This window comes from Cyclopterus lumpus, chromosome 12 (genome assembly GCF_009769545.1).
Source record: "Cyclopterus lumpus isolate fCycLum1 chromosome 12, fCycLum1.pri, whole genome shotgun sequence".
Lineage (NCBI taxonomy): Eukaryota > Metazoa > Chordata > Actinopteri > Perciformes > Cyclopteridae > Cyclopterus > Cyclopterus lumpus.
In genome coordinates, this window is record NC_046977.1 from 13035385 (window position 1) to 13048278 (window position 12894).

Below are 12894 nucleotides of genomic sequence, written 5' to 3' on the forward strand. Positions count from 1 at the left end.
GGTCTATTTGAAGCTTACTCTACGGTTAGCTAGCCAAACTTACAGCATTCAACACTTTCTCCCCTCCAGATACTGTTCCTGCTGCAACAAGAGAGACTCCTGTCATCACCGGCGCGTCAACTTGCATCACTCCTAAGGTTCTCTGCCCAGGTTCCTCACTGTGTATCTCTCCAACTCAGCTGTGCGATGGGCAAAGAGACTGCCCTGATGGATTTGATGAACATACCTGCATGGTCCAATGCAAAAATCCAGGTAAGTTTGAGTCCAGCAACGACCATGCGGCAAAGATGGAAGAAAAATTGTTTGTCTGCGAAACTAATTATATGGACTCCACAGTGGGAGACTTTCAGTCAGTGTGCACTCTAGTTTGAGCATGAATATATCCCTCTCTGGGCGGCGTTGATCCAAAGGATTTCAGATTAGACGTCTGCAAAATCTCCACTGGTATATTGACTCTTTGCTCCTCAAATTGACACATTTTCTTCCTGCACATTAGATGACTTCTTATGCAGCAACCGGAGAACGTGCATCCCCAAGGTGGAGGTGTGTGACGGTCATGCCCACTGTCCCGACGGCTCGGATGAGAAGCAGTGCCGATCTACAGATCTTACGGCTCCCAGTAAGCCAACAGGCAAAATGCAGTGCGACAATGCACTGCAAAAACATATTTAATTGATCCCAGTCTTGCTGGTCAATAGCTACTACTCGTCAGTCATACTTGATGTGTTTGCGTAAAATCCCCATAACACCCCATCGCTCAGTTTGCATGCTCGCTTAAAAATTGTCGTACACCTTTTGTTAATCAGGAAAATTATCCCTGACCGTTTCTTTGTCCATCTCTCAAAAGCTAAACTGAATGCTTCCATGATCCTTTCAATGCTATTTGTTTCTCTCTGCCAAGCCTCCACCGATGCACTCGATACAAGTTCAGCCCCACTGAGGTGCCGCCAAGGCTTCAAGCCGTGTAAAGACGGCCTTGAGTGTGTCATGTACTCCCATGTGTGTGACGGAGAAAGAGACTGCCAGGATGGATCAGATGAAGAGGGGTGTGCCCTTGAGTGCAAAGCAGGTTTGTTGCATGCATTGAGCTGGTGAAAAGCGGCTTGAACGTAATGAATGTTCAGTTCCATGTCACAAAGAGATTGCTACGTTGCTTTAAAGGACTTTGTATCAATCTGTTTCTAGTTGTCAAAGCAACATGATTAACTTAATTTTTCAGCCTCTAATTATGTGGCATTCTGAACCACTAATGGCCCTTTCTTTGGACTCAGTCAAGGTTTTAAGTATCAGGAAATGTTGAATTACATTTTAATCCACTGCTAGATTGGATCAGGAAACCACCATGGTGTTTACAATACTAAATCGATTGAATAGTTAAAAATGGATCCTCTAAATTGAATTTATTGTCTTTGAGGAGTTTCCTTTCATCTTCCCTAGGTGAGTTCCGTTGTGCTCATGGGAAAAGATGCATCCCCCCTGAGCAGGTGTGTGACGGGCAGAGCGACTGTCAAGACCGCTCCGATGAAATGGACTGTTCGACTCTGACTGATGGCTGCCATCGGCACTGTGACAACAACACTCGCTGTATACCAGAGACCTTCCTGTGTGACGGCGAGAGAGACTGCGCTGATGGGTCCGATGAAGAAAAGTGCGGTAGGTGAAGCCCTCGGATAGAAACTTTGAAACCAGCACTGTCTACAAACGTCTGCTGATGACCGCATTTCTCTTTTCTTCTCCCCAGGTGTGGTGGTCTGTTCGCTTGACCAGTACAGCTGTGTTAGCGGTCAGTGCGTGTCCGAGGCCCTGAGATGTGATGGATACGCTGACTGCAGGGACCGCTCCGATGAGGCGTATTGCACAAGACCCCCACGCTGCCCGTCACAGCTCCGATGCCCAGACAGCCACGAGTGCCTGCAGAAAGAGTGGCTCTGTGACGGCGACGACGACTGCAAAGACGGGTCGGATGAGAAGGTGAGGCACTACAATTGGGAGGGAAGTAAACCCGTATTGATGATTAAAGGCAATAATTAGGGGAGATTTCCCCAGCTTATTGAGACTGTATTGTTTAGTGGTAGCGCATACCTGTGGGAGCTTTGCTTGGCAAATGAGAGGACGGAGGCAATGCTTTTATTTTGAGTGAGGTTGGGATGCAGTGGTTGAAACTTGGTCTTGTCATTTGTATACAGAACTGCTTGTCGTCGCCAACAAAGTGCAGGGAATACCAGTGGCAGTGTGGAGACAGCAGTCAATGCATCCCTCTGTCGTGGATGTGCGACGGGAAGAAGGATTGCCACAACGGCGTGGACGAGGACAACTGTGAGCAATGTTATCATGATGCACTTGTTTTAATGTATTTTGTTTACCACATTTTTATTCTAAATCGGGTTTTTTTTTCTTTCTATTTTTAAATGATATCATATTGTGGCGTACCTTTTCAAGTCAAATTAATTGTTTGTGCATTGTACTTGGTAAACTGTTCTAATTCTGGTTTACACTCAAATATACACCACTGTTTGGCTCCTGAGTCTGTCAGGTTTATTCTCTGCTTCAGACACATTTGTCATGCAGCATTCGGTGCATTGAGCCCTATTTGAATTGGTTGCACAAGAATAATCTGAGCCTTTTCAAAAACTGTTGCATTTTAATTCAAAATCAACCATATATAACAGATGGTCTCTTCAGTTTAATACTGAAATGAGGTGTTCGGAGTCTAGGTCAGTTGCAGGTATGGGTTGTCAGTCATGCATTCATCCTGTAATGATCCAGCCCCTAATCTGTTTACCATCTCAAGGGGGCTTCATGTAGCAAAATGTCAATTCTTGTTGTATTTCTTGTACCCTGAGTGTTAACATGTATAAAGGGAACAACGCATCTGTGAATCTGCTCTCGCAGGCAGCCAGAGAAAATGCCCCTCTCAACTTTACCAGTGTGGCAGCGGTGAGTGTGTGGACCCCGGCCTGGTGTGCAACGGCTTCACCAACTGTGCCGACAGCTCAGATGAGGGTGCGGGATGTGCTAAACGCAACTGCTCCAGTCAATCGGCTCCGCAGTGTGACTACCAGTGTGTCAGCACCCCAAACGGACCGGTCAGTACAGTACAGAACAGATGTGGCATGTTCAAGGCTGTTGACACCGCTATGTCCCACATGTTAGCTCCATCTGCTTCGATGGACTGGCAAGCAACCTCCTCTTGGCAGGAATTTTAGAGTGTCACTCTTCTATGAATCTGTCATATTTGATCAGCCTGTCACAGCTAGAGAACTGTATCTAGAAACATCACATTTGTACTCTACTTCCAAGCTCATGAAAATGTAATCTCCCCCCTCATTTTTTGCAGAGTTGTTACTGTGCTGCAGGTTACCAACTATGGTCCAGTGCTTTGTTCTGTGTGGACGTTGACGAGTGCAAAGTACTGCCACATGTCTGCAAACACAGCTGCCGGAACACCCGTGGGTCCTACATCTGTCATTGCCTCCCTGGTTTCTACATCGAGCCTGACAACACAAGCTGCAAGACCAAAGGTACAGTGTGTCTATACACCTTCTCTGCTGGAAAAGTTGCGTTCCATTATGTGACGTCGGGGCAATGCTTTTTAGCAGCTGACCGTCAAATCATGGATGTGGGAGCACTCTTGAATGTGGTTCTTGTCTTTAAAGTGGTTCTTGTCTTTAACCAACTACTTAAGCCATCAAAGTATGATGTGTCGCCTATATTGTTCAAGGTGAAAGTTGACCACATTAAAATGAACTAAACCATATGGCTGCTGTTGTATTGGCCTACCTTACTCACTCTCACAAAAACTCACTGTTCTTGTTTCCATCCCTAGACGAGCCTTTGCTTCTGACGTCGGTGCAGTCGGAGCTCCTGGTCCTGGGAGTCCATAGTGGCTCCTTGCGCCGTCTGTCCTCTGCCAGTCGGCCAGTCTTCTCACTGGATTATCTGTGGGCTCAACAGAGAGTTTACTGGCTGAGCCCCGACTACCAGAGCATCCGCTGGGCTGACATGAAAAACTCAAACAGCAAAGGGACACTTATCAAAGGTATGGCTGTCTCAGGAGCTCTCCAGTTGTGTTTCAATGAGGTGTCTGGAAGTGCTTGATTTAAACTACCCAGGAAAAATAAGTTGGAGTGAAGACTCTAAAGTGAAATCTCATTTATAGGAGTGAAGTCTGATTTCATCGCAGTGGACTGGGTTGGTAAGAACCTGTACTGGGTGGATGGACTGCTGGGTCAGATTCTGGCTGTGAAGCTCAGTGATACCACAGTGAGATCTCGGGACTACACTGTGGTCCTAGGTGAAGATCTGGAGCAGCCAAGCTCATTGGTCCTGCTGCCACATAAAGGGTAAGGTGCTCATTTTAATGAAGGAGAAAAAACGTTTTTGTTTTTATTCCCAATTTCAAGCCTATCTTTCATCGTTTCATGCATAATGGACACTTTCAGGGTGATGCTTTGGTCTGAGATCGGCGGCACCCCTCAGATCGAGCGGTCTGGGATGGACGGTTCAAAGAGGAAGGTGGTGGTGAGCCAAGGCTTGAGCTGGCCGGTCAGTCTGGCCTATGACATCCTGGACAACAGGGTGTACTGGGCCGATGAGAAGCTGCGCTGCATCGGCTCGGCCTCTCTGGAAGGAGAAAATGTCAAGGTAAACGCTGCCGCCCAAAATAAAAAGGATTTGAACAATGTTTGAGCACTTGTGATTTCAGCTGGCGATCGATGATGGTGTCCCCTTCTCTCACTAGATCCTCCAGTTAGCGGAAACACCAAGCCCCTTCTCCGTGGCAGTCTTCAATGACAGAGTCTTCTGGTCCGACACGAAAAGGAGAACAATTCGCTCGGCTGAAAAGAACACCGGCAAAGATCAAAAGATTCTTCTGAAGAGACCAGGGCAGCCGTTTGGACTTAAAGTGAGTCAAACACCCCAAGACGTTTTTTTTTTTTTTTTTTTTTTTTTTTGGGGTCCAAGAAATGGTACAGAACAGCAATATTGGGCATTATCGGCAATAAAACATTGGATATTATAGAGTGCAGGGGCTCTTTGTATAACACAATTTGAATTTTCCATTCATGGTTGTCGAAGCAGAAAGTGAAAGGAAGGTAAAGATGATTGAGGCAAACTCGTTCCTCATTTCAACAAATATGTTGACTATTTCCTCCATCTTGCAATGTATAAATTCTTTGTAAGAAAACCAGTCTTCCATCTCATGAATATCTTTGATTTCCCACCAGTTATCTACTGTAGGAGGGCCGGCCTTAATCCATTTCTAAGTGATTGATTTTTTCACAAGATATCACCCAAATATAGTGGCATGAATGTCAATGGGATCCACAGCAGGGATTGGCCGATCAAAAACATGTTGCGAGTTTCCTCATTTGCGACCTTTTAGGAAGTATTAGCGCAACTGTAAATATCTTAGTCATGTTTTTCCAAGTTGTATTTTTCTTGTCTGAAAAGCTCGGTAATGCGTGTTTAACCATCAGTCTGGACTTTCGACTTCTAATGATGTGGTTTCAACCACTGGAAAGCTTTAATTTGAACATTTAGATTTCTCATATATATATATATATATATATATTCATTCATTCATTCCGGTTTGCTGCAACTATGAATATATAAGAAGTTGCCATAGTTCAGGAATACAACTTTTCATTTCAGTCTTTTATCCTCACAGTTGAATAAGTACTTTTGAAGCAGAACGCCTTCAGCACTAAGTCCCAGCCATGTGCCTTGATACCCATGTTTCCTCTCTCCCCAGCTGATGCATACCATTTCCCAGCCAGCCATATCCAACCCCTGTGACCAGCTGCACTGCTCCCACCTCTGCCTGCTGGCCCCTGCGGCGAGGAGAAAGTCTGGAGCGTTGGGGTCGCTGGGGGCTACGGCAGTTTGCCGGTGCCCAAAGGGGCTCCTGCTTGCCAAGGACAAGATTACCTGTTCTCTTCCGATGGATTCAACGTTCATCATGCTTTTGTCTCTTACCACAGTCTATCAGGTGAATGGTCTCCTTGTGTCGTAAAAAACAGAACCTGCAGGCCTTTGACAAACTGTTTGAAGTCTTTGACTAGTACACTTTTCTTCTCCTGCTCATTTCCTCCTGTACCTCATCTTCCCACTAGATTCACTTGCACTCCATGCGTCGTGATGGTGTTGCTCTGAAAAAAATGCCAAACGGCCGAGCTTTAGCCCTGCTTGGAGTGACTGAGGCCTCTGGGCTGGACGTGTGCCTCCAGGACCTTTCTCTGTATGTGGCTGATGCAGGACAACGATCTGTACATGTGCTGAAACTGAGCGGCTCCCAGTCCAGACAGGCACTGACACCTGCTGGGCAGATCCTCAAGCTGAGTGTAAGCATAATCAACTTTTTCACAGGAAATTAAAATGTCTTCAAACCTGACAATTTCATTTAAGGCCATGAATAGTTTTTTTTTTTCCATAGTTTGTATTGCCCTTATTTTTGATGGACCCAAGCCATCGAATGAGATTGCAGCTTAAACCGTTCCTGTAATTGATAATAGCCTTCCAAGTTTTTTTTAGGACATAAGTACCGTCTAAGTTTTGCTTTGCTCTGTAACTCAAAATCTCCAATTGTGCTGATTTTAGGTTTGAATGCGCAATTCTTTTTTTTAATTGATTGCATGTGAGGAAGAGTTTAAATGTATCTTTGATGATTGACATTTTCATTTGTAAATTGTAATTATTATTATTCAACTTCACTTCTAAGTCAGCATTTCAAATGTCGAATTTTTTATTCTGGAAACCAAAACATTCTCTTGTCTCACAAGGATGATCAAGTCACAGCTCTGGCCGTTGACTGGGTGACCTCCAACCTCTACTGGAGCAGCACCGCAAGGCCCAATTTTCACGTGACCTCCCGCCGTGACGGCTACACCACCTTACTGCGGCAGGGATCACTGAAGGTGAAGGTGAAGTTGGCTCGGCTTCACTATTCACATTTTCTCCACTCGGCTCAGCCATCCTCTGTTTTTGCTTCTCGACACTGGCATGACTCTTTCCTCCCGACACACGTTTCTCTTGAACCTTGCCTACAACTTCTTTTGACTTGTCTGATTTTTCCCTGACAAAAGGACTCCTGTATTCAGAATATTAGTTTTTGAAGGATTAATGTAATAAAAAAAAAAAAAACCATTTGCTCCCCAAGACTATTACGTTGCGGTTATTTGCATTTCCTGGTCACTTTATCCAAGGTCTTGTTCATTCCCTCAGTGCACAACATCCATCGCACTGCATCCTCCCTCGGGACAACTTTGTTACACAGCCATAGTCGAGGCAAGGGGGAAGGGCCAGACTGAGGTGGGCTGTGTCTGGATGGATGGCCGCAACAAAGTAGTGCTGTGGAGGAAATCGAGCATCCCAACCTCGCTGGTCTTTTCCAATCACGGAACCAGCATCTACTGGGCTGACACGGGTGAGGAGTAAAACAATTTCAAAATCTTTTTTGCTGGCCTGTTGTGTGTACCTCTCTGCTTACTCTTATTTTCTCCAGGTGAGGGTGTAATCGGCTCTATTGGAGTCGATGGGACGGGATATAAACAGTACAAAACAGGGCCGGGTCTCACCACCTTCACACGTGTTGAGGGCCTCCTCCTCTGGGTCACCGTGGTCAAAGGTAAGGCTGGAAGAACGGGTTGTAACACAGCTCTCAATGATGCCTAATATCTTTTTGAAGACTCAAACACCCACAGTATATTTGGGAAGTCCTGGGGCTTGTTTTCTTTCAATTCCACTAAATTGTTCAGTCTTGCTGTGAAATCGCATTTCTCATTAATCTTGGCTTTCACCTTTTTTGTTTCATCCATCTTCATACCCTACTAATGTATCAATGAATTATTTAGACAACCTTTTCTCAGCAATCTATACTGTTACACATCTTACCACCAGCACCGTTTCTCCTCCATCAGACCTGTCGAATGACCGCTCACACTTTGATTTCTGCACCGTTTTGTGTACGTTTGACATTTTTGCTGCTTCTCGTCTGTTTCCAAACTATAGATTTAACCAAACTGTGGTTCAGTGACGGTCTCCAGCCTAACCAACTGTGGTTTGAGACGAAGACCAGCGTGGCACAAGTCCAAGCCTACAACAACGACAGTCAGTCGGGTAGGTGTCTTATCCAGCTTCAACACCGCAGGTTGACGAGCCGTTGACTTGGTCAGCAGCTACATGAGGTTCACATCTATCAATCTGGATACTGTGGTTCATTGAGACGAGAGCGGCTGTGCAGACTCGTGGGCTTAACAAGTGACACAATGAGAAGGACTCTCCGATGGCCACTAGATGGCAGGTGAGGCACGGCAGACTGGAAATGCAAAGAGTCTGAAGAGAGGCGGAGCAGCTTTTACTATGACACGAATAAAGTAATAAGACCACAAGAGCTATATACAATGGTATAACAAAAAGCAAATTAAAACACCATGATACTTTGGTAAACGCATGGCTGGCTATAAAAACGGGGCATTTTGAGTGCAGTTTCTCACACGCACAAAGTGATTGGTTCAGCAGTTTATACATTTTGTGCAAAGGTTAAAAAAGCTGAGAACCGGTCAGAACGCTAAAATTCCTGTGGACAAGCTTCTCCAGAGATGCTGCCTCTGTATTGAAAAGGAACTGCAAGCTTTTAGTGCATTTGTGCCCCACCGGCTAGCTCTTCGCAGCCAATCTGCACTGAAGGCACCCTTACAGTGTCAACGTACAGTTTATGCAAGTACACAAAGGATGACACCCTGATCTGTTTGACACGCGATGAGGTCTCATGGATGATCTGGTGTTTGCCAGTTATTTCCCTGTTACTCCATGATGCAAGCAGCTGTATGTATATGCAATCATTCCTATTTACACAATAGGACATTTAAGATAAACAGAAATATGTCTTAACATGGTTTTACACAACTCCAGGAAGAGGTGTGTATAAATAAACGTGGGACAAATTAAGTAATAAGTGGAATTTCTAATTCAGTGGGCAGCAATTCATGATGAATCAAAGTCTCTTCCATCCACTTATAATAACTCTAATGTCAATATTTTTTGTTTCTTTGCTCGTGCTTTATTTTAAGTGTAAAAAGCTGCCTCTTTGATTTCCTTCCAAAGACTGAAGGTTTTGTTGATTTGCTGATTATCTCATTTCCTCCAGGAACAAATGGCTGCTCCAACAACAACGGCGGATGTGTCCACCTGTGCCTGCCCAACCCTCTTGGTCACGCATGTAAATGCGGCCGGGGTTTCTACGCCGCCGAGGCCGCCTCCTGTGCACCGCTCCCCGACTGCCCCGCGGGCGAAGAATCTTGCTTCGACGGTGCCAAATGTATCGTCAGCAGCAAATTCTGTGACGGACGGGTGGACTGTCCAGACAGGTCGGATGAACAGGACTGTGAGTGTTAATCCAAATTTTTAATTGCCCTGCAAAGGAAATGGAACTGTAGCCGGGTCAGATGAGATCATACAATATTCCCATTGAAGTCGGACATGTGGATTTTCAGTCGCCTTCAATAATTTACAAACATTTTAGTTTTTTTCCTTGTTTCATATTGTGTAACTATAACCACAGCAATTCCAATCCCGCCCCAAAACCGTGCAGGAATTGAGGTTGAATCATGTTGTGTTATTACACTTTCTTTACATTTTGTGCTTTAGAAATACCTGAAAGTTACTTTGACTGTTAATTATATTTGGCACTGACTTTCTCTTCAGGTCCAAGCACAAACTCTGCAACTTTCTGGACCAAATCCAGTGATGGCCGCCCTCCCCAGTCTCCCTCCCCTCCTCACCCAAACAACGGCGGAAAGAACTCTGTACTCTCGGTTAAAAAAGACACTCCATCCTGTGATCTCCAACACTGCAACGGTCGTGGCAATTGCGTCACAGAAGGCCAAGTCACTCGCTGCCAGTGTGTGGCTGGCTACAAGGGGGAGTCCTGTCAAGAGGCGCCGCCTGTACGGCGCCACGTGGCTGTGATCATCGGCATCTTCTGCCTCATTGCTGCGTTGACCACCGCTGCTTTGATTTTGGCTAAAAGGTACTGACCACAAGGAAGAGCTTTCTTTCTTTACACCGAGGCCAGAGGGGGTCGCTTATGAGTGGTGGAGAAATGCATCCTGCCGGATTGTTGCGAATTCCTCCTGAAGCGGCTAATTTCACAGATTAACACTTTACACAGACTACAAATTAAACATTGAAGTTGCTGTAGTGTTTTTTTTTTTAATTTCTTTTATTTGTAACCTTTAAGAGTTATTGTGTGTTCAAGTCATGAACTATGAAAACAAACACTCTTCTTAATCTCATTTCAACAGGAGAGTCTGGCCGTCCATCAGAAGCAGATCCACGGAGAAAGAAACTCTGATGGAAAACATGGACCTGCCATGTGAACAATACGATTCAGACTGTGAGGTAAAACCTCAGGCAACATTAATTTAGATCCACAAGAGCAGATGTTTCTTTTCTATTTAGTATGAAATTATATATATTCAACAGCTGGTACATTTTACAATTGCTGAATCTGTTTACTCAGGAAATGTCACCAATATATCACATTGTGACAATCTCACATGTTTTAGACTTTTTTTATTTTATTTTTTTAATAGAATGCCATTTTCATTTAGAAATATTACAAATCCATTTATTTCTTTTTGGCCAAAAGGCAGCTGGATTTGTCATTAGTTTTAATATTGCTCACAAATTCCGATGGGCTTTTGTCTTTCTAATTGTTATATACATTTTCTAAGTTTATTATTCCACTCTTTTCTTCTCCCCAGGAGCTGGACTCACCGGTAGACGTGAAGAACCCCCCATTGACATCACTGCAGCTCAAATAGAAGTTCTGCATTATGCATTCCCAAGTATTGTCTGAGAATGAATTTCTCTGGTTGTCTTTTGGTGCATTAAAAGTGATGATGGAAATGAACCAAACATCAGACTGCTTTGTTCTTTTTCTTCCAAGTAGGACGACAACTTCTGAAGGTTCTCGTCAGCAATTCCAGTCTTTGTTTTCTAAATGTTTTGTCATTTTGTAGTTTGGCCACATAATGACACACTAAAATGCTACGGTGGGGAAATTTATACATGAGATGAAGAGTTTTAACAACTTGTTTAACAATGCTTCAGTGTTGCTCGAAAGTTTGATTTGCAGTTAAACTTTTGACTGCAGTGGCAGGAGAGCATGTGAGGGTGTGTTTTTAAAATTGCTGCTTTATTGATAATGTATAAAATTCCATTGTCACTTACTATATTTCACATCTGAGTCAAAGCCATATAGATCTGTCGCCATGTTTAAGTTAACGGCCATTAGGTGGCATAACATATCCATCAGTGGGTGAAAAAGATGAAACTCTTAAAAACAAACACAAAGCGACTATGAAAATAAAAAGATGACATGTGCAGTCAACACTAGACAGCGGGTAGGAAGTAGCGAGGTTGACTTCACGCCTGACGTGATCCCATCTCAAGATTATCTCTCGTAATATTTAGAATTTCATTTACAACATTCTTTATTTATTTACACATTGAATTGTATTTTTGTTTTGGTACTTTGGTCACACGCACACACTTTGTTGCTCGGTCACGGATGTGCAGTAATAATGCAGCATTTGTGAGACGAGATCATTAACTTTTAATGGCTCATGCAGGTTTCATGCGTGGCGATGCATGAAATATTCATTTAGAAAAGTGAGGTTTTTAGACATGCAGGCGTTTAGAAATGTGTGTCAGGATCACAAACATGTCCAGATTTGACAAATGGTTCATTTCAGCAGTTTGTGTAGTTCTTGTAAACGGAACTTTTCCAGCAGCGAGGGGGATGAGGCTGCACTCGGGTGTTTTATGGACAATATAATGCACAGATCTGTAATGGAGACACAATGTTAGTTATCATTCTCAACTTTAATGGTATATATGTATGTAACAAAACACAACTGACAAATCGGACGGCTTGACAAAAACACAACACGCACACAGATGCTTTAAACGAAAATACGTTTTATTTTTCATATGACCTTTGCCCTCTTACAGGGCCGCAGTGGGTTTACACAGTGGAGGTGCCGCCTATGGACATATTCATAGAACTGAAATTACACTTTACTTCTATTAATGTAACGCAGGTTTAACTAAACCTAGGCCTCCGTATTGTTTTAACATGGGGATTAAGGCACACATTGTTTTCATAGCGTTGCACGCCGTTGTTCACATGAAAAGTGACATAGTTGTGTAAAGTTCCTAAAACTTCCTAAACCTATTCAAGAAGCATTTCTGGAGCATACTGGCAGCTGAATACATACACACCTGTACAAACCAATGTGTACATGTAAGCCCTCTTAAATTAGCTTTAATATATATATGAACTGACAACCATGTAATGGATCATTTTGGATGTGAAAAGTGAGCTCCACTCTATTATTTAATGAGCCCGTACGAGTAGTTTCCACGTACGGTTTTAGCCGTGCTCACACACAGGTAGCTGCTGTTCAGTGTCCGGTGTGTTCCTTTTGAAAATGTCAACAAAAATACTGGAACTGCAAAGTCATCTCACTGTGTGCCCAATGAGCTTCACCGAGAGAAACCTAAACCTTCATTAAATCTTTAGTGTGTGTGTGGGTGGTCTCCAATAACAACACGAGTGAGAGTGTCTCTTTACGCTGTAGTTGGTCCTTTGACTATTTTGGAAAAACAAAGCAGGACACGGTACTCGGGACGAGCTAAGTAGAGACACACTGAATGATTTTAGGAGCCAAGGGCCTGATGTGATCCATGGTGTGGCCCCGGGATGTATGTCACCGCCTCCTCTGTGGGAAAAAATATGCATACAGTGTATATATGGCCAAGCTCCCGGAGAATAACCTTTATCAGCCTTTCTGCTTGATAGCAGTAGATCATCTTTGGTTTCCAGAA

The 12894-nt window shown here is 43.9% G+C and overlaps 1 protein-coding gene across 1 annotated transcript; it reads left to right on the forward strand.

Moving 5' to 3' along the window:
• The first annotated feature begins 153 nt into the window (after nucleotides 1–153).
• On the forward strand, nucleotides 154–10826 carry LOC117740729 (very low-density lipoprotein receptor-like). Its single transcript, XM_034547267.1, has 22 exons — nucleotides 154–252; nucleotides 497–619; nucleotides 902–1069; nucleotides 1438–1653; nucleotides 1742–1971; nucleotides 2187–2316; nucleotides 2893–3086; nucleotides 3338–3521; nucleotides 3827–4039; nucleotides 4160–4343; nucleotides 4443–4644; nucleotides 4742–4906; nucleotides 5756–5992; nucleotides 6117–6344; nucleotides 6783–6923; nucleotides 7225–7426; nucleotides 7505–7627; nucleotides 8011–8118; nucleotides 9149–9385; nucleotides 9706–10030; nucleotides 10305–10401; nucleotides 10767–10826. The coding sequence occupies exons 1-22, from the start codon at nucleotides 231–233 to the stop codon at nucleotides 10824–10826; spliced, it is 3789 nt and encodes a 1262-aa protein (XP_034403158.1). The 5' UTR covers nucleotides 154–230.
• Nucleotides 10827–12894: the final 2068 nt, after the last annotated feature.

Bases quoted from the DNA above. Each gene is read 5' to 3' on its own strand.
- LOC117740729 (XM_034547267.1), top strand. From the start codon at position 231: ATGGTCCAATGCAAAAATCCAG. The intron at 4,645-4,741 runs GTAAACGCTGCC...TTCTCTCACTAG, and splicing joins TGGAAGGAGAAAATGTCAAG to ATCCTCCAGTTAGCGGAAAC. The intron at 6,924-7,224 runs GTGAAGTTGGCT...TCATTCCCTCAG, and splicing joins AGGGATCACTGAAGGTGAAG to TGCACAACATCCATCGCACT.